At 44.2% G+C, this 27,551-nt stretch overlaps 1 protein-coding gene and 1 long non-coding RNA gene across 5 annotated transcripts in view; both read right to left on the bottom strand.

The window, feature by feature from the left end:
- JARID2 (jumonji and AT-rich interaction domain containing 2) overlaps nucleotides 1-12,983 on the bottom strand; it is a 212,135-nt gene extending 199,152 nt beyond the window's left edge. The window contains exons 1-2 of the mRNA XM_059471790.1: nucleotides 12,852-12,983; nucleotides 11,859-12,067 (exon numbers count right to left, since the gene is read on the bottom strand). Coding sequence (XP_059327773.1) covers nucleotides 11,859-11,903 — 45 coding nt within the window. The 5' untranslated portion in view covers nucleotides 11,904-12,067; nucleotides 12,852-12,983. The remainder of the gene's footprint in view (nucleotides 1-11,858; nucleotides 12,068-12,851) is intronic.
- Nucleotides 1-27,551, bottom strand: part of LOC132073135 (uncharacterized) — a 1,090,256-nt gene that overhangs the window by 601,391 nt on the left and 461,314 nt on the right. The gene's annotated exons all lie outside the window — the stretch shown is intronic.

The following is a 27,551-nucleotide window of genomic DNA, read 5'->3' as shown; positions in this document are numbered from 1 at the left end:
ACTGCAAGGTGTAAAAATTACACCAAGAAAGGAAAAGGAATCAACAAGTACACACATAATTACTTACATGATAAACACATTTCCATCTTTTGCACTATAGATAACAGCTTTCACTGGAGCCAGCTCAAGTAGTATGATAATTAAATACTAAGTATGAGATCAAGAAATTATATTACCCAGAAGACTTTAGGAGATTCTATTTTTCATAGCATATTTCTGGTAAAAATCATATTCCTGCTCTCCAAAGCAACAGGGTCCAGAAATCATTATACCTGGTCTGTCACCAGGCTGCAAGAAATCTGACCATCATTAGTTAATTTGGAAGATCATACTCAAATGAAGATTGTAGACCCCCTTTCAATAATGGAAGCCATGCAGTGGCTGTTATGATTGGTCAGTTGTGTCACAAAATGCTGCTCTTGACTGAAAGAGCATGAATATTAACGCCTTATAAATAAAAGCCTTTAATGTACACGAAATACGAAATTAGCTTTCCCTGAATGCTCACATCAGCAGGATTTGATTTCCCAAAAGTTCATAAAAGGACTGTAAAAAGGAATGAGCAGGGCCACATTCTATTTTCCTCCACAGTATTTGTGCACTAACAGTTTGCTGAGCCTTGCAAAACAAACACACAGCCAGTATTTTCTATAAACAACACTCAAATTCTGCACACAGGCTTTAACTGTACAATCCCTCCCCTTCCAAAGTATTTCCTATGGAGCTGGCCTCCCAAATGAGCTGCATGAACCTTGTCTCATCTCCCTGTCCGGCCTCCAGGAAAAGAAAATAATACTGCACCAATAGTCCATTTGGCTTTCTTGCAAAGAGATGGCAGGAGCTTTGTAAGAGCTGATTTTCCTAGACAAGGACAAAGTGGATAGAGGACCTTAGTCAGAAATACACAGAAATGAGAGAGAAAAGCACAGCAGTGGAAGACAAGAACACAGGGGAGAGTGAAATGTAAAAATGCCAGCACTATGCACATAAGCACACTATAATGAAATGTAAGTAAAGAAAAATAACAGTTATTACCTTTAAATAAAACATTAAGAGGCTGAAAAAGAAAAAAAAAAAAAACAAACCTGAAACATTTCAGGAAAAAAACCCAAAACAGGCAGTATTACATTTAGTAAAGCTATTAAAACCAGTAAATGGCTATCACCCTTGTAGAAAGCTAACATTCCTGCCTGCAAATACTTGCACACACTCTTACACAGGAACAGCAAAATCTCAAGCCCTGAAAAGCACTTGGGCATGTGCTTAACTCATAAGCTCCAAGTACTTCAATTGACGTCAGTAAGAGTATTCATATATTTGAGACTGGCACGTGCTTCAGTGCCTTGCTGGATCCAAACTGAGGGTGCCAATTCCACGTCTTTGTAATCCACAGCAAAGCCAAAGAGGTCCTTGTGCCTTGCTGCTCCCTTGACTGTGCCACTAAAAAGTCCTGCAGGCTTGCACTGAAACCAGACCATTTAAAGATGAGAAGGTGGAAGAAAAAAGAGCCTAGGCATAACTACTCTTTAAGTCTCATAATTTCAGTGACCCTATTTCACATGCAGCTCTTTGGCTGTATTGATATGGCCAAAACACCGTACCATGAAGGAATGATTCACAGGGTCACCACTGCTGGCTTCAGTGGTGAGAAAAAAGCATGTGATGCCACATCCTGCTGCTCCTATAATTAAAGGAAGCCTTGGTTTTTGTAGCTTTTTGATTTGACATGATTTGGCCTTCTCACACTACTTGGGAACCTGGGGCAAAAATACATCAGCACTTCAGTTCATGTGCACATTCAATAGACATGAATAGTTTTAACACGAGAAGCTATCTGAACTTATTATTGAGTGGTACAAAATAAAACAAATAAAGCCGTGGGAAATTTCTGGATGAATTCCCTTATGTAAGCAGGTTCTTATCCTAGGATGTAGAAAATAGAACAGTACACTGGCTTCAATTCCACAGTGAAGCTCTTGCATATGGGATGGGTGTGTGTGGCTGCTGAACTAGAAAAGAGCAGCAGTTCTTCTACCACATTCAGCAGTGGAACTTAGCCTCCAGCAGCACAGTATCTTAATTTTCTTTTCTTCCTCTTTTTATTTCTCTTGTTGAAGGACAAAATTGTTCAAATCCTACCTAAGCAAGCGTAACATGTAACAGTAGAACATTTTTAATTCTATTTGAACTGATTTTAGCACTTTGGAAATGATTATGGCACTGCCATCACCACGGGCACAAACACCTTTAGCTCCATTTTCACCTGTGAGGTCTAACTTAATTTCAACGCTGTTTAATATTCACCACGCTTCCAGCAGTAAGGCAGTACAGCAAAATCTAAATCTGAACAACCCGTAAAACAGACAAGGACAGCTAATTTTGCTTGCTATGAAATAAAACATGTATCTTGACTCCTATTTAGTCATAATTTCACAGCCCATTTAAACTCACTCTATTGCTAACAGACGCAATCCTACCCCTCCCTTGCCACTTCACTGGGTGTCCCTGTAACACTTTCCCAAGACCAAGAATTTTTCTTTCTAGCTACATCACAAACTGCAATATTAAATGACTCCACATTAAAAATGAGCCACATTTTGTCAGTTCAGTTTTTACCTGCAAAGTCCCCAGTCTGAGGTGGGAGTGATCCCCTGGCACATATCAGCCTGCAGAAGAGAAGGGGAAGAAGCAGCCAGAGGGAAGGCTGAACCACTTCCTCCAGTGCAGTGCAGGCTTAGAGCAATCACAGAATCACAGCACTAGGCACCTCACTGGTCTCCACATTCATAACGCTGTTACTGAAGGCAAAAAGCTTAAGCCATACACAGGGCATTCAAACACAGATTAGGAAAAAGAGAGTAGAACATGACAGGACAGCTTCTCTTGACAGCTACTTCTTATTTTGTTGTTTTTACTGGTTCACAGCATTACAGATTGAAAAAAAAAAAGCTGCTTCAAAATTATTTGGCATTAGGATAATCATTATTTCTTCCAAATTATAAATAATTCAAAAGTTATAGTTAGTATAACATGCCCTAAACCCAGCTTTTAAGTTACATTAAGTTGCCTGTCTTGCAAAACTATATTACTATGTCTCCATTATAAGCTGAATAACTACAACAAAAGAATTAACACTGGCTTTCTGAGACCAGAGAATGTCCCTTTCAGTTGCAGATATAAAGCAGAAGTTAGCTGGAGTAGCACTTCTTCTAATAATTTATTAAAAGCTCTACTATACCCAAACAAGACTGTAAGAAGGCAGTCTTTCTGCTGCTGGAGCCTTAATCTTAAGTTTGAAAAGCTTTTACGAGCCTGCAAGGTGGCAACAGGCCATGAGAATTATCATTATCACAACACTTTAGGAGGGGGTAAAAAAGTGATTATCAATGAGAAAACCCCATCTCAGGTGTCCATTCCATCTAGGTCATCCATATGTGAAATGATTCAAATGAAGGCTGGTCACCTGAAACACCACCAAAAAAGGAACCTTGTACAACACCAGTTTAGTTACCAGTCACCTTAAAAAACAGTAACAAAAAGCCTTCTTTTTAACTGACTTTGAGTTTTATGAACTCAAAAGTCTGAATCAAGTTTTCTAGGGCTCAAATCAAAACAAAAGTAGGTTGGATTTTTGGGGTTTTTTCAGCTCGAGTTAAGAAGCTAATTCATCTGACACGTGCAGGGTTGCAAATTTGTGTTTTGGGGGCTTTAACATGCATGCTGCAGCTGAGAAATCTGGCTTACAACTTTCATGTACCAAAAAGAACTGCAGGACAAAGCGGCTGAAAGTAGTACCCATAAAATAAAAAAGGTGAGAAAGAAGGAAACATATCCCTTCTCTAAGTCACCCTCAGTCTGTCTAATGGGTACCTTACAAAAAGAAAAAAAAGCTATAAACATAAGGTGGTGGCCTGCAGCATCTTAAAAATCTAATTGCAATAAACTTTATGAACATAAAGACTCCCAGTTTAAGACCAAAACAGGAAACTATATGCTAAATATAACAGCTAATAAAAATATGATAAGCATCTTAAAGACTGAGAGACTGAACAGACTCCTGTCCAAGAATTATGGTTTCTGTCCATTTCAATAGTAGCAACCTGAAAAAATATTTGTACATTGCCATTGACTTGATTCACAGGCTTTACATCACCAAGTTCCTCACTGCAATTCTTAAACATGCAGGCCATTCAAAAATGTGGCTAGAAAATTATTATTTAGCTGTTTAAATGCAGTTGTCAAGGTCCAGGGCAAAGTGAATTTCTGCCACCTGGGAGCCTCAAAAGCTTACTCTCTTGCCTGGACTCCCCCAAGTGCAACATAACTAGCAAGATGCCTAGCACAAAACTAAAGTTTACCCAAGGCAGTAATAGATTTTTTTTTTGTTATCCAGAAAAATAATGAAGTACAGTCCTCAAAGAGAAATTAAAGTTCTTCCCATAACATACAAATGTGGGAAAGTGCACAGAAGACCATCCCATTCTTGTGGGCAGTGAAGGAAAAAAATAACCTCATCAAAATGCCAGTACATAGCATATCCAGAAATATCATGGAGCATGTATCTCTACCCACTCACATAAGACTGTTTCAAAAATAGGCACAAAATAAGCATATAGTTGAAAGAGCTGATAATTTCTCCAAATTCACTCCCATCATTTTTAATTGAAAAGCATGCACTGCCTCAACACTCATCTGCAAGCAAAGCTAAAAATGAATTGCTTGCAATATATAGTTATCCTAACTTGGCTCAGACAACACAGTATCAAAGTGCAAAACTAAGATTAGTAGATTATGTCAGAATGAGCTCCCATGGTTTATTTTTGAACGCTGTAAATATCGTTAGCCAGTCATCATAGCATGCGTGTGCCAAAATACGCTAATCTCCTGCAACTATCACGTCATCCAAAAGATGTCAGACCAGAAAGGCAAGCTGCAAGAACTGAAAGCAGAGCACCAGGGATTCAAATACCACAAACCCTCCTGGACTACAGCAGCAGGCCACAGTTTCTCAACTTCCTATTATTTGCATTTCTTCTCAGTCACAGATCCAAGGCTGCCTTTTTTGCAGAGCAAATCAAGGCAAGAACCTGGCAGAAAAGATGGCAAGAAGCCATGCAGAAAAGACGAAGCAGATTACAGAGGAGAGATGTTTAGAAAGGATTAAATCATGCCCCTCAAGTGATGCAATTATGAACTCTTCTGGGGGCATCATCACATTTCTGCTGAACTGATTTTAGCAGTGTCAAAATGTCCAATTCCACCTGTAGCAGTTCTACAGGCACTAAACTGAACCTGACCAGAAACTACTCCAGCTCCAAAGGCCTGACCTAGATGCAGAAAGCATACAGAGACTGCCATTTAGCTTTCTCATATTGTTTTCAGTGGATTTTTAATCACACAATCCCATTAAAGCCCAATAAAAGGAGGTTTTTGTCCCTCAGATAAAAATAGGGATATCATTTGTGACGCATCAGTCCAGGATGAGACATTTCCTGCAGAATGCTGAAGCAGCTTCACATCTTCCCTATGTGTACCAGTGAAATGATGATTTCCACCTGTGCCTCTTTCCCTGCTTCTGTGCTCAGCCAGGCTGGTCACTGGGAATGGCTTCCTGCAGGAGCATAAATTAAGCCAATAAACTTGGCACGGGAGCAGATGGGGAGCACTCCCAGCATCCGTCTGCTCACAGACCAAGCAGCCGTGATCCCACGCCTGCAGACAGGGTGTTTGGCATGGCTGTGGTCACAGGCACTGCTGAGCTTTGCCACTTACCATGGCCACCCTTGCAGAGCAACTTCAACAGCAGCATTCTGCAGCTTCAGATCCCTTTTCTGCGTAGGAAAGAGTCAGACAAAAAGACAGGACACGCAGAGGGGAGGAGAGCTAGCATATTTTCAAACAAGACCTCACTGCTATAATTAAAGGGTTTATTCCTTTCCCACAGCCCACACTGGAAATACCAGGCCTCTGTCAGATTACTGAAGGAACAACTTCAGAACAGGATGTCATTACACAAGGGAAAGTGTGAAACCCGAGCAAGTGAAACAGCAAATGGTTTTAAACCTTCTACCTACTGCTTCATTGAGGAAACGTTTCTGCGACTGACTGAAATAAACTCACCCCTCCGAATGAAAACCAAGAGCTCCCAAATAAAACCTGCCTGTTACAAACCAAGAAGGATTGCATCCAATATTCCCAGAAATAATAAGCCAGCAAAACAACCAACTCATCAAAGATCTAAGAGAACACCAAATAGATTTTGGCAATCATATTCTTTCCTGTATCTGAATTTCAGTGCCAAGTAATCCTCACATACTACACCTGAATTTGACAAGCGGTTTGCAGATTTTAAGTTTCCTGGTGGGTTCCTACCACTTAAAAATGCTTTAAATAAAAAATGGTGGTTAAGTACAAAAAGTCTATGTGTACCATGTCCCATCATTCATTTGGACATTAAACTCCAGGTACATTTTACCCTTTTCTCTAAGGTCCTAACAACAGGTTAAAACCTGTCAAGCTAAAGTTTTGGCCTGTGGGGTAGGAACATTTAGGGCCATCAGCACCAGGAAACACTTAAGGGAAGTTCAGGTTTGGCAACACTGAAATTTGCATTAACAGACTTGAATTTTAATGTCCCGTTAATCTTACACAGAGGCAGTCAAATCCATCAGCACTATTGTTTTCAGACTGTCTGCCCACTAAGGCAAACAATGCATCATTTACACTTGGTTTATATTTATAGTTGGGAAGCAAGCCATGCAAAGGACTAAGGGGGAGAAACCAGAGTGTTTAAAATGCAAATTTGGATTTTGAAGAATTGAGTATTCCTCTGCAAATTCCACATCTGCTAGATCACACAAAAGCTGGGTGCTTGTAATAAAAAATAATAAACGTGTCTCTGCTTTTCCTTTCCCTACTTTAAAATTGCCTTTAAAGCCTTCCTTTCACTTGACTGCTGCAAACTGGAAACTTTAGAAATGAAAGCAGCTGGTCTTTCCCCTCCGTCAAGCTGATTGAATTCAGTCACTATACAAAAAAATTGGGCAAAAGCAAACCCCAAATCAACCCCCAAAAACATGTTCAACCTCCTCAAGAGCTTTCACTTACGTTCAAGCCAGGAAATAACAGTAAAGTGTATAAACAAAACATAAATTTTAACGTGGATTCTCTTGAGCTTTAGACTATAAGATTTAAAAGTTGACCTACTTTATGTAATACTCCCACAGCTGAGTCATCACAGTATCAACTGGTCTCTATCAGCTGCAGGGTATGATCATCTATTAAAAAAAATAGAAGCATCCATACTGAAATGCTTTTTTATTATGTTAAGAATATAACATTAATCTAACAGTCCAGACCATAACTAGGATGGGGAAAATTTTTGAAGAAAGTTGGAACTACATAAAGTAGTCTCTTATAATGCAGATGCCATGCCTTGTAGCAACAGCCTGTAAGCTACAGGATAGAATATTGGAGAAGGCAGCAGAAATACAGATTAGTTCCAACTCTGCCGCTGTTACAGCATGTAGCTTCAGGCAAGTAATTTAGACTTCTTTCTTTTTCATCAAACAATAAAATGGAGGGAATGCTACTACCTTACAGAATCAGCTGACGTTTATACCACATTTTAGCATATGCATAACATTAGCTATTACTACAGAAAAGGAGGGGGTAATATGTTTTTAATTCTGGCTTCGTAGGCCTCACAAGGGAAGGTGAAAGTGCTTAATGAACATTAGAAACTCTTCACAGGGGCCTTGATTCACTCTAATTCACTCTGGGCAGCATCTTACTGCTCCTGGCTTGCAGACCATCAGAGTGAGCAGGAGTCCATTAGTATCTCAGGGCAAATCATCTGTTGATAGCAAAATATTCATTTAAAGAAAAAAGTAATTTAATTATTAGTTTCTACTTATGTACTATCCTATAGCCACTTACAACATAATGATGTAGTCTCAAGAGACCAGAAGGAGGTTAAGAGGAACCCAAAAGTAGCTCTCGAGTGCAGCTAGCATCTTCAAGTTTTTCACACAGGAAAAGAAAGACTTGAGCAGCTATGCTGCTGGAATTGTTACAGCAAGTGTGAAAGAGACCCAGCAGAAAAAAGCCCCCAAAGGTGATGTGAATGAAGATGCAGCTTACACTGAATACTATCTCTGCTGCTAACACCCTCTTTACATTATTTCTTGTAGGAAGTGGTCAAACTTCGAGCCTGTCATCAATTGTTGGGATGAGGAAGAGAAATGGCAACGGCTCACAGGAAAAGCAGGACAGGCAGCTCCAGCTGAAGCCCTGGAGTGCCCAGGGTCAGGCTCCTGCACAAATGCCCCGATGCAGAAGAAGGGGGTGGTGCTGCAGAGTTACCATCCCCCCCAAAACCCCCTGAACCCACATCAAGCACACCCAAATAAAGAGTTTTGTTTCAAAGGCTGCAGCAGGCACCAAAGCTCTCAGATGTCTGCAGCACGCTAATCCTGGCCAGGCCTCGCTGGCCCTCTGTCTGAGGGGCTTACCAGGCCATCCGTAGGCAAAGCGTGTCACCTCATGGCAGACTACAGCACTTTTACTTCTGCAAGGACAAGGAAACAAATCACACGAGGTGACAGTAGTGACATTACTCCTTAATTATACTTCACCATCTGCTACCGTGACAGAACTGTGCAGGTATTTTAAGGCGGTAATCCAGGTCTGATACTCTGAGACCTAGGCTAGCAAGAACAGAAGATTTGCTATTCAAGCATCACAAAAACGGACAGAAAAATGCACCTGTGAAATTATGTTCAAGACATCAAAGCTTTTGAATCAAGAACTATTAATTCCAAACGCATACTGAACACAGTCTGGCTTCTCAGTGGATGCTTTACAAAGCTGTCAGCTTTGTGAGGCTGGAGCCAAAAGGCAATATTTGATATGTAAAGATGTTTGAGAAGGAGGAGGGTAAAGTGAGAAGAAAGAGTTATATGAGTCAGCCATGGATCGCTTAAAAATTAAGTGATAGCGATTTTAAACCACGGGAAAACAAGATGCATACACGGATTTCCTCATTCCTGGTTTGCCAATCACAAAAGGTAATGCTCTCTAAGTTTAAGGGAACTTTCAATTGCAAGCACTTAAGGAGCAGGGAGCGGAGCCCTGCGAGGGCAGCCCACAACACGGAGGCTTTCCTCCATTGTTCTCACTACCTTCTTGTTTTCAGAATTCATTTCGCAAATGCTGAAAAGAAAACAGCAGCAGCAGCCTGAACAGGCTCCGCTCCTGACACAAGGCCAGTCTCAGCCGAGGCTGGATGGGGCTCTGAGCAACCTGATCTAGCGGAGGGTGTCCCTGCCCACGGCAGGGGGGGTGGAACTAGGTGATCTCCAAGGTCCCCTTCCAGCCCAAACCGTTCTGGGATTCCACGACTGTGTGACAACTGGCAGTGACACGAGAGGAGCGGGGCCATGAAGTGCCACACTTGGTGCCCGTGCGGCGGCTGTGCCCTCGCTCCTCTGGCGACCTGCGGCCTAGGGGCACCAGGGACCGGGGTGGGCAGCAGGGCCCGACACCGGCACCATTGTTCCAGGTGCAGGCGAAGCTTGTGCTGGCACCGGCGAGGAGGAGGAAGAGGCGGCGGCGCGCTCCGCCGGGCTGCCGTAGCGTCCGAAGGTCACGGGCAGGAGACGTGCCACCACGCGTGTCGCCACAGGGCGACGTGACGGGCGCTCTCCTCCCAGCCCGAAGGCGGCGGCAGGGAGGCCCCGCACCTGCTCACCTGGCCCGGGCCGCCCCCTCGCTCCGTGCCTGCCTCCCTCCCTCCCTCCCCCGCGGCGCCGCCGAGCGCTGCCCCGGGGGCTCCTCCCGCCCCCGCCCCGCCCCGCCGCTGACGTCACGGAGGGGCGGGGGGGCGCGGTGCTGGGGGGGCGCCGAAGGTTCCGCGGCGCGCAGGCCCGTCCCTTTGTGACGTCACGGGAGCGGGGCGAACCTGGCCGGGCGGCGGCGTGGCCGGCGGCCCGCGGGCTCCGTCACAGCCCCGGCAACCTGTTGCTGCTGCCGCCGCCGCCAGCGCGCCCCGCCGGCACCGCCGCCCCCTGCAAAAAAAATAACGAAAATGGGGAGGGGCTGGGGGGGAAAAGAGGAGAAGGGCGAGAAGGGTTAAATAAAAGCGCCGCCGCGAAGTTGTGAGCGGGAGAGCGAGCACCCCTGCACATTGTCCGCCGTCGTCTCTCCTCCCCCGGGAGCCGCGCTCTCGGCCCCTGCCCGGCGGTGCGGGAGCGGCGCCGCATTGTTCGCCCCGGGGAGCCCGGGGGGAGCCGGGCTTTGGGGCGATCTCTCCCCCTCTTCCTTTTGCCCCCCCCCTCCCCCTTTAATTAATAACACCGCGGTTTCCTTCCCCTCCGCCCCGCTTTTGTCTGCCTGCCTGGGAAACGTGGACGCCTCGCGTGTTTCGCCAGACTTTCCACCCGCCGTTCCCGTTTCGATGCCATACTTTAAACTCGCCGGCCCCGGGCTCCCCTCTCCTCTGCAATGCGGATGTATTTTAATTCAGAAATTTAGGGGGGTGCGGGGGGAGCTGGAAAGGAGGAGGGGGGCAGCTTCGACATAGCGTGCAGGCCCCCCCCTCCCCTTCATCCCCAAAAGCACACACACATCGTTCCACCGCCTCCCCCGGGCAGCGATGCAGTGGGGCGGGCAATCGATAGCGGCAGTCAGCTGGAGTCAACTGCAGTTTTTACTAAATCTATAGAATACCGAGGCAAAGTGTCCCGAAGGTCACCCTCCCTGCCAAGGGACACCCCTCCGCTGAAAGAAATCGGCGCAGGCGACAAGACGCGATATAAACTACAACTTTTAAAGCCCCGCATCAAACACGCCCAAAAGCGAGGATTTCTATGTATTTCCCCCCATATCCACCCCCCAAAATTTTCTTTTTTCTTTAACATGGAGATAAAAATCATTCTTCGCTCTACTGCATATATGGATAATCCCCTCCGCTTTTCCAAACGTAAGGAAAAACTGTCCTGTGCCAATCAAAACGTAACTGGAGCACGAACAAAAATCCAACTACCCATCCACATTTATATGTTTAAAGGATTAGACAATTACGAGAGATTGGTTAAGCGGCTGAATAAAGAGAGGCAGAAATACAGCCCAGGCTGTGCTGGATTAGCCCAAATTTTCGAGCCATCATAATGAATTATTTTTAAAACAGCACCGAGCCATTTTCCTCATTATTCCAGTCAATCCCGAGGAACGCGCTGCCCGTAAGGCGATCCCCGGCTGCTCCGGTGTCTATCGCAAGGCAGAGCAGCCGAGGATCGCTCGCAGGAGAAGGGGATGTGGTACTGCGAGAAATCAGCTCGCCATAACCAGATACTCGGCTTCAACTTAAAGGGCTTCCAACAACCACCGCCACCGCTTCACCAGACGGGGACAGACACACGTACATAATAAAGAAAAAAAAAAAAAAACAACCCCCAAAAAATAAAACACCAACCCCAAAAAACAACAACAAACCTATTTTAGCATGCAAAAGCACAGAATTAAGAAAACCGCTTGAAAATGCAGTTCGGTGACACATCGGGGCAGCCCCCCGAGCTCCTCGCGTTTCATCTAAAACTAGATTATGATTGTGTCATTTGAGGTCAATACATTTATTCACTGGAGGAATCGCTACACAAATCTGGTTTTATAACCGAACTGGATAGCAGGCTTCCCTGTTAAAAGGGGCCTCTGAAACTCCCCCACCACACCACAGAAAAATCAAATTCAGCATCACATTTGTTCCCAAAGCCTTAGAGCTGCAAGATTAGCTATAAACTTGACATTCACTGCCATTTCCTAAAACTGAGAGTCAAACGATGTATGTTATGACCACTTACGTATTTCTTTTGAATTATATTCCTCTTGGGTCTTTCTTTGCTCATTCTGGTATCCAAATTCTGATTGCAAAAGGGGACAATTGCTTCATGAATTAAAGCCGAGACAATTAAAAAAAAAAATTAAAAAAATACCGAAAAATCCAGGGGGGAGGGGGTTGTTTGTAGTGGTATCTTGTAATCCGACTTTCTTTCCTCACAATGTGATTCTCCTAGCAATAAATCCGAGAAATGGGGGACGGAAGAAAAAAAAAGACGAATACGAAGGAAACAAAAAAAAAAAATCACTTTAGTGAGGCATTATAATGGAAAATTTCCCCCTAAACACAAAAAAACGACGCCCTTGATATCCCCTTTTCTCTTTTTCAAGCCGCCTAAGCGATCTGCAGGTCCTTAGTGTCAGAGCTGTAGTTACATCTTGGAGGAGGAAAGGGGCCGGGAGGAGAAGATAAATAATCGGGACGTTGGAAGTCACGTTTGTGCCGCTGCAGCAGGGAAAGCGGCAGGGACAACTCCAGCAGCGACGGCGGCGGCTCCGGCGGCAGCAGCGGCGGCGGCGGCGGCAGCGAGGGCTGCACGCACCGTGTGTGTCTCCGCTCCTCCAGCTCCCCCCCTAACCAATGAGAACAGCTCTCCGCCAGCAACTTTAAATGGACCTGGCTCTTTTTTTTTTTTTTTTCCCTCCCCTCCTCTGTTGTTAATATATATGTCTGCGTGCGTGCGTGTGCGCGCGCGCGTATGTGTCTGTGTGTGTATATATATATATATAATGTATGTATGTATGTATGCGTGTGTATATATATACACACACGGACACACGGCACACACACATACATGCATACACCGCCTAGGGCTCGCCCTTAATTCCCAACCGGGGCGGCAGCCGCAGCGCCCGGCCCCTCGCCGCGCTCAGCGCATGCAACAGGCCTCGCTGAACACTCCATGCGGGTCAAGCGTCATGCGCTTCCCTCTCCCAACCCCCACCCCTCTTCCCACCTCCCTTCTTTCGGCATTTAAGCGTGGCCAGCTGGCAGCCAAGGTCGCCGGGAGCCCTACGCCGAAACCCGAGCCCGGAGTTTGAAGACGGTCCCTCAAGAGCGCAGCACGCTCTGTCGCCGTGCCCTGCCCCCCTCCCCGCCCCGCTGCAGCCTCCTCACTCCTCCCGCCTGCCAAGGGCTGTCCTTTCGCTCCGTCCTTGCGCCCGCCGCGCCTCCCCCGGCTTCGGCACGCACGGGGGGCCCGCCGCGCGGGCAGCACCTGAAAGTCACGTTTGGCCGCGCAGGCCCCAAGAATTGTCCTTGCTCGTGAGGAAAGTTGTAGTTCCCTCGCCACAAAATGGCGAACGGCGGAGAACTACACCTCCCGGCGTGCGCCGCGCGGCCGGCGGCCGATTGGCTACTGGGCACGGAACCCCCTTCGCCACGCTCGTCCTTCCCCAACACCACCCCCCCCCACGTTGGTTTCCCCCCCCCGCTTGTCTCCCCCAACTTCCCCCCCTCCGCGGCGCTCGGTGGTAGAGGCTGGGGGGGCAGAGAGCGGGGGAGAGGCACAACCGGAGAGGGAGGAGGAGGAGGAGAAGGGCGAGGGGGAAGTTTATTGGGAATCGCTGACTGGGAGTGGGGAGGCAGGCAGGCGCCGCGGGAGGCTGCAGGCAGAGCATGGGGATTAATGTGTCTGGGTCGGGCTGGGAAGTGGCGGCCCGAAAACTTCGTGTCTGCGTGCTGCGCCCGCCGAGGAGGCGGCGGTCTGGGTCTGCCGGACAGACAGACTGACAGACAGACAGACGGACTGCCTGCTGGGTGGGCGGGCGGGCGGTGTCAGCTCGGGACGCGCTGCGGGCTGGGGTGCGCCGTGCGGGGCCCGCTCGGTGTCTCCAAGGTGCGCCGAGGTCGCGACTCCTGCGCCGCCGCGCCGGGGCTGCCCCGCGGGAGCCGGGCCGGTGGCCCGGAGCGCCCGGGAATAACCTTCCTGTGCGGATGGATGGATGGATGTGTATGTGCTTTTAAACGCCGCCTAGAGCCCGGCGGCTCCCCAGGAGAGCGGCTCGTCCTCGCCCAGGGCTGGTCGGCGCCTGCTGCCCTAGCCCGCGGCTCCTGGAAACTCCTGGTGCGAAATCCCGAAGTTCCAATTCTCGATTAATTTCAAGTGTATTTTTTCTTTCATTAAAACAAACAAAAAAAAAAAAAAAAAGCTTTTTGTTATGGAAGTGGAATGTCTTTCTTAAGCAAAAGCCCAGCAGTTCCTTAATGGTGGGTTAAGGTGTTGGAGCAAGCAGAGAGGAGAGTCACGAAGTTGATGAGGGGACTAAAGCACCTTCCCTACGGAGACAGGCTGGGAATGTTTGGGGCTGTTCAGCCTGGAAAGGAAAATATTCTGTGGAGACTCCATATTGTTCAAAGCCAGGTTGGAGAAGGCTTTTGAGCAACCTGATCTAGAGGGAATTGTCCTTTCCCAGGACAGCGGGAGCTATAACTCGGTGATCTTTAAGGTTTCTTCCAACCCCTAATATTCTATGATTCTGTAATTATATCTCCTCTAGGGACAGGGAGGAAAGAGTGTCATTAATGATCTCACTTGGTGTGAGGTATCACCGTACCCAGTTGGTGTTTGTGCTTTTCTGCTTTTTCACCACGAACTATGAGCTGCTGTACTCTTACGCTAATGACTACTCCTGGGTGATGCTTTAGGGGCTTTACGCTGTTTTCCATATGCAGTTTTCATGTTCAGTTCCCTTCTGGAGAGTATTATATCTGCCCCACAGGAATGACAATTTTCGTGCAAGACTCTTGAGTGGCGGTGTTCAAAGTCAGGAGAGCAGGACACAGAACTTGTGACTAGTACCTAGTCTTGAGTCTTCACCGTGAGACTGAAATGAATGGGGCAAGGAGACCCGCTCCATTTTGGATGCCTTTATTGAGTGGTCAGCTTTGGGTGGGGTCCAGAGGAGGAGGCACACAGTTTTGCTTCACAGCAGAACTAGGGTTTCCATCCTCTCAGGCGTGCCTAGGAAAACAGTTTTTGGCTCCTCATCCAGGGTCCTCGTTCTGACCCAGTTCTAGTCAGCTCACAGTGACATCTAAAGCCTTGCTGGTGCAGTAGGAGAGCTTTTCGCTAGTAGGACCCATTGCTTAGTTCCTTAAATCTTCGACCAGCTCGTTGTTTTTCAGGTCTTTCGTTGGATTTTCTTGACTGTCTCTTAGTTTGCATATTTTCCCGGGGATGTTACCCCACGCCACGTTGGGAAGCGGAGGAGGCAGTACCCCACAGATGCAACAAAGTTACTGTAGGGTAAGGGGATTAATGGGGGGGGGTAACTTAAAGGTTTAACATTTAACAACAATTTAAATAACTCAATTAACTTGTTACAGTTTCAGATTAACACTAACAACTCTAATTGTATTGACTTGTGAATTTGTTCATAACAAGACCATCCTTCCTCGCTTATGTAAATAAGTGGCCGTGGTGTTCTCCCTTTACCTTAGAGATACAATACAAATATGTTTAAGATGCTGAATGGAGGAAATAAAGTTATGTCATAATTTCTCTAGTTTCCCTTAACTTCTTCATGTTTATTGCTAATTATTTCAGGACTCTTTTCCTAATCTTGTTTAATAAAAATTGGGGTATAAAATGGTCTGTGCTTGGCCTCATCCTGTATCAAAGCTTTTAGGACAATGTTACTTGTGATCAGGTTAGTCTTCTGAAGCCTTTCCATCAGGTGTCTTATGGGAAAATGTAGATTCCTTCTTAAGAGTAAGTCTAAAGTGAGGTTTTCGTTCCTTGAAATTGGAAATACGTACATTTCTCATGGGACTGTTTAACTTCCTGTCCTCACTTGTTTTTATTAAGGCGCTTATGTAGCATGAAGGTCTAGGACATCCTTGGAAAAAAAATGCTTTTGTCTTGGCTTTTCTTCAATTAGTAACAACAAGCCTGTGCTTCTCCAGGAGACATTTTGGAAAGCCAGAAGAGACAAAGATGGCCATTCATGTATTTCTGAGTCAACAGCTGAGCAAAAAGTTTTTATGGAAAACCTACCTGGCTTTTCTCAGATGGCATAAGGTAGCAAACCCAGCTATTCCCCCGCCCCTTACTTTGGAGATTGCTTCCTGAGTGATCTTAAAAGTCTCGGTGTTGCTATGTTTGCTGCTGGCTTTTGTGCTGTGTGTTGAACAAGAGCTTACTGTCAGTGCAAACTAATGAATTTTCTTCTCCAGGCTGGGTGGCAGAAACCTTTCCCGTAGATCCGTGGCTCTATTTACATTTGTGTTCTGTTACACAGAGCATTGTATTGTGCACTTGCTGGCTATCGTGTATCCGCCGTGGGTCTTGCCTTTCAGCTCCAGCTTGTGTACATTTTGGGGACTGACCTTTTAAATACTGACACTGGACTGGCTTGCAAAATTAATTAAATGCTGGTACAATAGCTCTTAGTATCATAGGTTAACTGCTATTGATGTCAGTGTTTGCAATTACATTTGATCACTCTTTTTTTCTAGTTTCATTGTGACTTTCATCATGGTCACTTCCAACTGTAACTCTGCTTGAAGATGTTTGAGAAGTGACTATTGCTAGCAGGATAGAGATTCCTTGTTCCTTTTTTTCTTTGTTTCCTTCTTAGTCATTTCTTCATTGTAAATAATACTTTTACAGGAATTACACACATTTGCAAAGGAGCTCCCAAACTGGATTTATGTGTTCTACAGCTAGTTTTTAGTCACTGTCCAGTGTCAACCTTTCCAACAACCTCAGTGGTCTGAATATAATACTATTGTATAAAAAACTTTGGGGATTTTTTGTTTCTTTGGGTTTGTTGGGGTTTTTTGTTTTGGGTGGGAAGGGGGATTTCTTGGTTTGCATAGTTGGTTTAGGATCAGGGTTTTGGGGGGAGGGGTGAGGATATTTCTTTGCATGAGCATAACGGATTTTATACATGGTTCATTTGGACTTGTGCATACTAAGCATCCTGGGTGCAGTTACCTCTGAATAAGACGTGAAATTTGGTCACTTTCTAGCATATAATATAACTTTCCAGCATGCAATTGAGTGAAAAGTGAAAGGAAACTTCATTCAAAAGGAACCTTGGTGATACCTCTCCAGCTACTAGAGTTTACATAATATGTGCCTAGTTCACATCTCAATGAAGATAAAATCCATCTGAGGTTATAGGAAAAGAGCATTCATCATGGCTGACTTGCCTATGACTGTATTTTTCTTTTTTTTTTTAATTTTATTTGGGGACTACTGCTCTTGGCACTTTTGGACTTGGAAGGCAGATACATGTGCAGATTGGTTTGTGGTGTCCTCAGAATTCTGGGGCAAGAGTTTTAGTAAGTTAATGTGGAAGGTCCTGCTATGGGCGCTAGCCAAAACAGGTCAAAATTAATAAAAAAATAATATGTAGTTCATAAGGAAAAATATATAATTTTTAAAGTTTTTTGGTTCTTCTCTCTTCTTATTGGTCAAAGAGATAAAACAATAGGCACAAGCAGTATGGGGAAGGCAGAAAGAACATGGGGTGAACTCATGTGAGCCACAATTCCTCAGTGGGCAAACAAAGGGCGTGATGCCAGACAAGCTGGGCCATAAAAGAGCCTTGTCCTGGGGGCAGGCTGTGATTCTATGTGGACAGATGGCTGCTTACCAGTTCATAAAGATCACTTCTGGATACCTTTCCTTCAACTCTTATTTACCTGAATTATGCCACAGAAAAGACAAGATTAAATTCTCTAGTGGCAAACAGATTTCCTACAATAGAAAGTGATGCAGCTTTGAATTCTGAGACCTTATATCTTGTGCTGATTAAAGCAAAATGTTTTTTACATTGAGAAGGATGAGGGTGAGAGAGGGTTGGTAGCTTTGTGCTACAGAACTTGCTTCTAGCCCTGGAATCTGGTTGGCCATCTGCAGAGATGTGTGGGGAATTCTCAGGGTTTTTTTGAGGTTTGAATGACTTCTCAGAAGCTTGGTGGAGTAGGTAAAGAGACTTTAAAAGTGGACCCCCAGGTCTGTCAAATCAATGCACATTCCTACAGAGTAGTTTTTTGTGTGACAAGCAATGACAGCATTTATGTATAGCATATTTTGTTTCATGTTTGACAAGATGGAACTTTACCACAGGCAGACAGCTCTTCCTTCTAGCAACTCAGAAGGATGTGGAGGCCATCAGAGAGAGACCTCGGCCTACAGATCCCTTGCCACTGGCTGGAGTTGATGCCTAGACCTGGCATTCTGGTTTCCACATTTCCTGATTGGGGTTCCCCTCCACTTCCAATCATGCTTTACATCGCAGCTGTCCTGTATTCATAGTCTGCCTTATTGTTTAGCTTTGGTCTTTAAAGCTCCGTAACACATTGCATAATATTGGAGTAGAATATTAAAAATAGCATTGCAATACTTATTTAGGAGAAAAGCAGCTACTGGAGTGAATTAATGCCTTGGGGAAGAGGGAAGTGGAACTTTCTTTTATTTGTTCCCACGGGGAAATAGAGATACGAGTAGCCAGTTACTGGTAATCAGTTTGGCCACTTCCCCCCAACCTCTTTTACTTGTGAAATATATGTATAAATGTATGTGTTTGTTAAATATTTACATAAAATGCAAGCATAATGACCATGCAACACAGAAAGCTGCTGAACATGCCAGGTGTTGCCTCTGCATCTGGGTCTAAGGGTTTCCCAGCAGGCAGCTTCCAGCATGCACTTAGGCTCCACATGTGTAGTAGGTTCTGCATCACATGCACAGAGGGTGGATTCATGCACTGTGGATTTTTGCACATGATTTAAAGGCCTCTGGGTAATTGAGACATGGTGCCTGGCATCCCCAGGATCCTTGAAGCAGCCATACATGCACGTGCAGGCAGACACTCCACAGATGGTCAGAGTGAAAGGATATTAAAGTGGCTAAGTTAAGCGCTCGAAAGTTACGAAATGGCAGAATTGGGGAAATGCTTGTGCGGTATTAATCCTATCCATACATCTATATATTACTTTGTAATAATCTTAAAATAGATTACACACCTTTCCCCCCCACCTCCATAGAATGATTGGGTTTTATTTGGTGCATTAAGTGAGCCTGCTCTGGGGATGAATTAGAGTACATGCTGAAGGAGAGAGAGTGTTGTCTGTTGAACTCTTACCCTCCTGTGTTCCTGTGAGTGTAAGGAGGGAAGACATAATCTCATTGTTAAGGCAGCTGAATGTTGCTTTGGAGAAGTTGATCCTCTGCCAAGAAGTGTGATGCTGGGTAAACCATTTACATCAATCTTTTAGTAGTGGCCAGGTCAGCACTACTAATTTGTACATAAATAGCTACAGTTGTTAGGTGGGTGATGAGTTGTGGCTTGTGACTATCATAGCTCTTGGATCCAAATCTCCTAGTGTGCAGGATACTTTGTTCTCCCACTTGAAAATGTAGAAGAGGAGATGGGGAAATATTTATGTTTGTAGTTGTTAAAGTGTTCCTGTTGTAGCTCTTGCATCGTTCCTCATTTTATGGGTTGTCTTAGGACTACACTTGTGCATCTGCACCAAAGGCTGCTGGAAGCTGTGTCTTTTGAATGCAGAATAGGCAGTGTTTAATGCTAACAAGACCTGGATTTTAGGTATTTTGAGACTCTTCAGATCTTCATTTCTGACTGCCTCAATTTACAGACTGTAAAATGGAATTAATACATTCCTTTAGCACACAGAACTGATGGCAACATATCACTTGTGGACAGCCACGATGTTCTTGGAGCAAGCACTGCAGAAAAAGCACCACAAATCTCTTCGTTTGGCTCTTTGCCTTTTCTCTGTTGAATTTAGTACTTTAGTACTTTGTCAGCTTTTCTTTTCTTTGAATTTTATTTCACTCCTTTTTACAGCTAGCAATGTAAGGTTGCTTGTCCTTGCCACATTGTTCAGCATTTACTGTAGTTTGCTCAGTTGCTCTGCATCTGTTGAGATGTAGGATTGTGGGACAGTAACCCCTGAGGCACAGAAGCTTGAACAAAATCCTCAGAAGTGCACAAGCTTCAACAAAAATTGCCAAATTGATATGAACTTCTGATTTTGTTTCAGTGCAAGTTGCTGCATAAACTCTAATCCTGCATGAATGTGAACTGTTTTAGTTGAGTTAGTAGTTTAAACCATTTCATTAAATTGAAGTAAGAGGCTTTTACATGGAGACAAGAGCTCTATGAGGAAGAAGGGGAACAGGAGTGTCTTAGTGAAAGGAAGAGAGGGTGGAGAGAAGCACTCCATCCTTCTTCCTCCTCTTCTTCTTACTTCTCTGCTTGTTTGAAAATCTCTCTTTCCTCCTCCTTTCTCTCCCTCAGCCTTTTGAAGAGCCATGGGGAAGATCAGGCTTGTGGGACTAATACTCTCAAAGTTGTGACCAGAGAACAATGTTGATGGGCAAGGGGAGATCCTCTCTGCGGCCAAAAGACACGTGGGGCAGTGCTGGAGCAGGGGAGGGAAAGATGGCTGCCTTGCCAGTATTCCACTGGTGAAAAGGGGCATGGGAATGGGGGAAGAATTGAGAGGAGGAAGCGGAGGGTGGGACTGGAGTGCAGAAGCAGGTAGGTTGTGAGATCGGAGGATGGGGAACAGGGCAGGGAGTAGGTAGATGGAAAGGGGCAAAGGCTGGTTTTGCTGTACAAGTTGAATCCGGTGATTTTGTGTGAGGAAGGGAAGAGGCAGCACAGGTTTTGGTGCTCCAGGGTGGACTGGAGGCTCTAGGGACTCCCAGTTCAGCCAGTAGGATTCCATAAATCTGTCATTTGCATTCTGCTTTTCCTGTTTGCACATCAGCTGTCTGGGCAGAGCCTGTCTTCCAGGGCTTGATTTGCAAAGAGAGAGTGCACAGGGCTCTGAGATGAGATTGCTGCATGCTGAAGCCCATCTGCATGGGCAGTATTGATGCTCCTCCCAAGCACAGGACACACTCACTTTTCCTGTTCAGAAAAGCACCCAGCTCGGTTGCCCAGAGCTGATTCCAGCCAATGAATAGCATGGAAAAATGGGGAATCAGGCATTGAGTTTGACTCCAGTGCTGGCAGGGTCTGTGCTGCTGGCATCCAATTTACTAGCCAAAAATTAGCCATCATTTTGCCTTGTAACTGACCATAAATTCCAGATGTTTGAAACATCATTTGTATTATAGCCAAGTAGAATCAATTTTGAGCCTGGTGGAAGCTGTGTTTTTAATAAAAGGCCATGTTTGTAACTAATCAAGTAACACACACAGTGATGGCTCCTACTGAAAAGGCAGAAGCAGCAAGTTGTTGTAGTCATAAGGAAGGTTATCAGGCCATTCAATGTTCAGTAACAGTATAGAAAAGGCCTGATCCTACAAAGTGCTGAGTGCTCTCAATTGCTTTTGATTTTTGACCAGTTTTTGAGGTACCCCTGCAATGCACTGTGTCAACACCATGTAATCATTAAGCAAAGAGCAGAGTGTAGGAAATAAAGTGTGAGAACAGCTTGCTTGTTCTTAGGAATGGCTTTTATTGCCCAAAAACTGGGGTATATTTACTTCTTGTTTGTGATAGACAGTTTATTAGCTTCGGTTGTGGTCTCTGTTTTTTATTGAATTTGTAATATGTGCTGGCTTTGGATGTGCAGTTTCAGTCTTCTGCTGATGTGAGATGGAATTTGTGCTCTGTTTGGCTCATGCCATGTCTTCTGTCAGTTCAGTGCCTGTGTAAGCAGGGGTGATGGTATGTAGTAACTTGGTGTGAGAGGCTAAGATAAAACCCCAGCTGTTTCTTAAGATATCGCCTGCTGTTATCAAGAGGCTCAGGTTAGCAATTTTAAGTGTTACAAGGACCTATGTTTTTGAACTGCTTTCCTGAAGAGAAGGTAGAAATGTACATGCCTGGCTATTTTAAGAATCATTCTTTCTTGAGTGTGCTTATGCTTTATGAAATGTGGGTTCAGGGAATGTGGGTAATAAAGCTGAATTATCATCCTTGAGTGTTTGTAGATTAAGGATATTGTGTACAAGTGAGTCATGGTAAAAGCTGACTTAGGTTTGAAATACCAGCAGCAGCAACAACAACAATAGAGACTGGCTAGCCCAACCAAGTGTCAGTCACACATCACTGTGATTCTCAAGGGATTTGGGTACAGCTGAAGTCTTGCCTTCTTCACTGACACGGATGCAACACACGAGCAGCCAGCCAGCTTCCACGATCCCTCCTGCTGACCAGCCCATGAAGAAATAGCTATCTGCCAAACAAGCTGTTTGTTTTATTTCAAAGCCCCAGTGGGCCCAGCCCTTCCTGCCTAGCAGCTGCAGCAGGCTCCATTCCTGCTCACTGCCTGGCCTGGGAAGAGATTGCTCATTGGCCCAGGAGAGTGGTTCTCCATAATTGGCTTGTGAGGAATGCTGTGTGAGAGGAATTGGCCTTTCTTTTAAATTGTTTGTTTTATTAAAGTTTGTTTATTAAAGTGAATATATGGTAACAATAGAAACATGTTTTTTGAAGCCTGTGTATTGCCAAGAGAGCAGGAGAGAGCACTATCAGGTTATTGCTTCCCCAGGATCAGAAGTACACAGGCAGCTCTGCAGATCCTTGTGGGCAGCACCTTTGTTCTTCCCTCTTCCCCTTGAACTCTGATGGATCTGCTGTAGTCGTCACTCCCTGCATCTCTACAGGGGCCACAGGGATGTGGGAGTTGCTCCACTTGTGGCAAATCTGATAATCAGAGGTTAGATCTGTACTGCAGATTGAAGGGGTACCAAAGCTAGCTTTGAACAAGCCAATCCGAGTGCCTCTGGCAGTCTGGCTGATAAAGCAGAGGGGTGTGGGGTGCTCATTTATACCACTAAAAAGTATGATTGTTTGCCTTTGGAAGGTAAATTAACCTGAGATGTTAAATTAGTGCAGAAAGCCAAGTCTGCCTCTAGTAGCCAAGACAGTGTAACCAACTTTGCACCATGCATGTACCCAGTGTGTTGTGTCCATTAATTAAAAGTTTTGAAACTGACGGTAAATTAAAAAAAAAAAAACAAAGTTTGTCATATTGACTTCCTATATAATTCTTTCATCAGTTGTCAGGAGAATATTGCACCTGCAGCTGTCACAAAAAGGGTGGGCAACAGCCCTAGAAGCCCTTTCTAGTAAGTGTGTGCCTTACATATGGTTACATAAACTGTAATATGTCAGCTTGCCTATCTGGGATATGAGATGGTTCCTCTTGTGAACCCAGGAAGATGAATTTTAAACCCAAGCTAATCTTGTTCAGAATTTATGGCTTTTGGAACTGGAGCATCTCATCACTGTATAATAATATGTTTGTATGTTGTAGTTTCTCTGCATGGAACACAACAAAAATAATCTCAGGCTTTCTTAGCAAACCATTCTGGATGAGGGAATTGTCTGGATGTGAGGGAATGGCGTGGGAACACTCTTATGGACCAGTGAGTCAAAGACTGGAATTCCCTGTATAAACCAGTGATCTGTCTGGTGAGTTAACGTGCTCAGAGCTGCAGCGGTTTGGGTTTGTTGACACACTTCTCAGTGAGACTGGTGTTATTCAGTTTTCTGGCTGGGACTGACTTTGGAAGCTGAGTGAAACAAATGTTCCTAGGGAGAAGCATGAACTGAAGGCTTGAGGTTAAAGCAAAATATCCCTTGCTGGCCTTGGAAGAGAATAGCAAGAGTGGTGATTTTTAAATCCTGCCCTGTGAGATCAGTGTTAAAAGCCTTGTGTAATGTGGTTAGGTCTGTGTCTAAAGTGTGTGTAGGTGCTGTGTCCTCGTAGTCACAGCAGGGATTTCTGCTTGGTTTGTGACTTGGCTCAGTCTTTAAATGGACACGGAACTGTTTTCTTCTGTAGCTCTCTGTATTCTGCTCTTGTTGGACACCCAGACTTGGCATCCCACTGTGATCCAGTAGCTCGGCTGGATCAACTGGAATTTTTGAGGGCAGGGTTTAGGATGGGCTTCTCTACTGAGGAGAATTCATCGGTGTCCTGTTGCTCATTGTCCCGTGTGCTGCAGAAGCCTTCCTGCAGGGCTCTTCCCCTGGCAATCCTCAGAGCACCGGTGGAGATCCCTACCAGCAGCCAGGGGCTTCCCAGTGCATGGATGTTTCCTCCTCAGCCGTTTATGCTGCAGGTGGGGAGAGAATTTCTCACCTCTTGTGTGGCAGACCCTTTTCGGGACAGTGAGGGTTTGTGAGATAGACAGGATGGGTTGCTAAGGGACTCTGAGTTGGCTGATTGTCACCATATCAACTGACCCAGAATGGCCCTGGCTGAAGCCTGCTGGATGTCACCAGCTGCTCTTTGCCACCCATTCTTTTCTGGCTTGCCTTCTCCTGTCTTGCTTCCAGGCTGCCTGCTTCAAAAGGAAAAAAGGGGGAAGCTGAAGAGACCTGCACTACTGGTTATTTGATGTAGATTTTGCTAAAATGGACTGACACATACATACACTTCTGGCTGGTGGTAGCTGTGCATGAATAAACATAATTACCCGTGGCTGTGATGTGGTATCTAGCTACTGTAGATGCAAAGCATGAATTTAATAACTGTGTATGGTGAAATGGTTATAAATGCACGACTGTGCAGTGTAGACAGGGCCTGATATATCACTCATTTGTACATTTGTAATTAATTGTAGGAACAAGATTGTTCTTTGCATGTGTTCTTTCTTTGCTGCCAAGCACGACAGAGAGCTGTAATGATCTTATACCTTAAGCTTGTAATAAAATATTGTTGGTTACCTAGCAAAGAAATTTCTTAATTAAGTTTGCTACACAAAATCCCATCATGCTTTTTAAGATTTCTTTTTTTTTTTACTAGAACTCCTTAATGATTTTTACCTCTGAGTATAATCAACAACAAAATTTCCGATATTTAAGAAACATTTTCTGCATATTTTTTCCATCTGAATATAATGGAGCATAATTTAAGAGTATGGGCAGAAGAGGGGGTAAATGATGCATGTAATGATTGTTTTAACATTTACAAGAAAATAATTTATTTAAATTGGATTAAGCCTTAATATTATCACACTTTTCTACCTGATTTAACATGGGGGGGAGGGTGGGGGAAAGGGAAGAAAACGATTTCATGGTAAAGTGTTTTAAGTATTTAGTATTTTCTTTGCTTTTTGATCATCCAGGCATCCTGCCCCACAGCCATGTAAATTTTCTTACGTACAAATGTTCATTGCCATCTTTTACATTCCTCTGCTGACAGTGAAGAGGTCATGCTAAATCAAAGTGATGGAGAAACTGGACATCATGTTTACCCTGAATGCCCAGATTAATTCTACCAGAACAGAGGTGAGGTAACAGCAAAGAATAATTTGCTTTTCTGTATTACTGCTTTTAAGAACTCTATTCATCATATTGCTAACTCTGGTATACATATTCAAAGTGAGACAAAGAAATAAGTACCTGCTTAGGTAGGATGTAAGACCTTAGAGGTCTGTGGCTTTTTTCTGTCCCCAGCAGTTTTCCTACCAGCCTAATTATTTCTGCTGAGAATGGGTCTCCAAGTCCAAGTCCAAACTTTGTCATCTTCCTCTAATTCTTTTCCCCTCTCCAGGAGAGAGGAATCAAGTGGGATAAATTCTGTATCTGTATGCTATCCAGCTTTGAGTCTACTGATTGAAGTGTTTTGTTTATAATAGATGCTGTTTTGACGAGGGGAAAAAAATCTCCTACAGTCAAAGGAGCTCTATTAGTGGCAGAACCAGCAAAGCCTGGTTTTCTCTAGTTTGGTGCCTCGTGGTTTCATAGTGAATTACAATTGTCTCTTTTTTCCTACAGAGGGGTCATTTGTCAGGTCTCTCTCCCATGTGGATTCTTTAATGCTTCGTAAGGTTTAAATTCATGTTACGGCTTTTTTTTTTTTTCCTTCCAGCTATGATACTTTTAGAATTGCTTTCTTCCCCTAACTATTTATTTTTCACAAAGAATGTGGAAATTTGAGTGTTCTGGGTATCTACTGCATTTTGTTAAAATAGAGAAAAATAAAAAAAGCCTGGAAACTCAGTGTGTGACTTTCCAAACTTCAGTGTCATAGCAAGCCAAGCAATAATGGTAGTATCTTGTTAAGTACGTTGCTCAGTTTGGGTTTGTATTTAAGTTCATGTCTTCTGGGAGACCTAAGTTTGGCTTTCTAGTTAGTCCTGCTCATCCAGTAGAGCTACTGTCATCAATGGAAGATGTTCTGGCTTTATGAAGCATCAAATAATCATTATGCAAATTCCTATTAAAATGACAGATTTTCTTCCCAGTCTCCTTTTCATTGGAGTCAAAAGTAAGTTCCTCATCACCTTCAAGAAGAATTTGATTTCTTTTACAACTGTGAAAGAATTCAAATGTTGGGGCTGTTTTATTGTCACCAGTGTGCTACTAATTGCTTCTATGTAAACTAGAAGATTTCTTCCCAAATCCAGTTTCAGTACACAGCTCTGTGAAATCTCATATTTGTAAATTGAACAATTTTGTTCAATTTGCATTGTGGTGGTATAATATACATAGAATTCCATGGTATCTTTTTTTTTTTTTTCCTGCAAGAGATTCACTTTTAAAACTTAAAAGTACACATCAGGTAAATAGAAGGTTAAATTCTATTGATGTACACATTCTTTGTATGTGTATAAGCTTCTGTTTACTTGGGAACTATAATATCAGTAGACTACTTCTCACTTTAAAGTTTATTAATTTCTTTCTTCTTTCTTTGAGGTGTCAGTACTGAGAAAGATGAATCATTTATTAGTGGGAGGCCTGACACATGATGAAATCACTATCTGACACTTCAATGACTTCCAATGTTGTTCTGTGAACATTCAGCAACGTGCAGAGGATGTGATGTTGCAGTTCTGTGGGTAGTGTTTTCTCCTTTTTTTCGCAAATGGGTGAAATTCTTTATCATCACATAGTGTGTGAGATCTTCCCCTTTTGGGATGAATAGTCTTTCTTCATTGTCTGGAGTGATTCATAATCTGATGTAGGAAAAAAATAGAACACATCTGCAACTGGCAGAGAAGATCTTTATACTTCTCCTGAGAATCAGTGGAAAAGCAGAACTCGATCCATGGAGTTTTTTTTCGAGGGGAAGGGTGTGGGGGAGGGCACAGATAACATTCTTGGCTGAGTGTTGCCACTGTTTGGAGTCCTTCTCTTAAGACAGAGCATGCAAATATCCATTGTGTTACAAATGAACTGCACCTAAGGGATAGTTCTCTGCTGGCCACAGGATTACCTCCGGAACAGGGCAGTAATCTCAACCCAAAGACACTCAGGGTGTAAATTAGCATCTGACAATCAAGCAGTTGGCAATAAACAGGTGGATGTTTGACAATAGGCTGAACAGTTTTACCTACTTAAAAAGAAAGTAAATTTTAGTTCTAGTGTCTTCAGACCAGTACACCGTTCTGCAACCATATAGGTTAGAGTTTTTGCTTTACTGAACCTGCTTTCTTTCCCTTCCCTGTATGTTTTCTATTCATTTCCCTACCCATCTTCCCCCAGAAAGTGTTGCAGTAGTTTCAGACTATTAAGATATTTTCCCGGATCATGCAATTTGAAGTCTGAGCAATGTTACTCCTGCTCTTTTCCCAAGCTACATCCCAAGCACGCATTCAGATGCGCTGCTGCAAGTAAAATGTCACGGGCTGGGAAGCTGGAGGTAAAGATGCTTTCCAGTATCAGGTCTGGCATCTAAAAGGTGCCTTCAGGGTTTTCTTCTAACT

Source organism: Ammospiza nelsoni, chromosome 1 (assembly GCF_027579445.1).
Source record: "Ammospiza nelsoni isolate bAmmNel1 chromosome 1, bAmmNel1.pri, whole genome shotgun sequence".
Lineage (NCBI taxonomy): Eukaryota > Metazoa > Chordata > Aves > Passeriformes > Passerellidae > Ammospiza > Ammospiza nelsoni.
The sequence above is the reverse complement of the archived record's forward strand: the minus strand, read 5'-3'. Positions and strand labels throughout refer to the sequence as shown.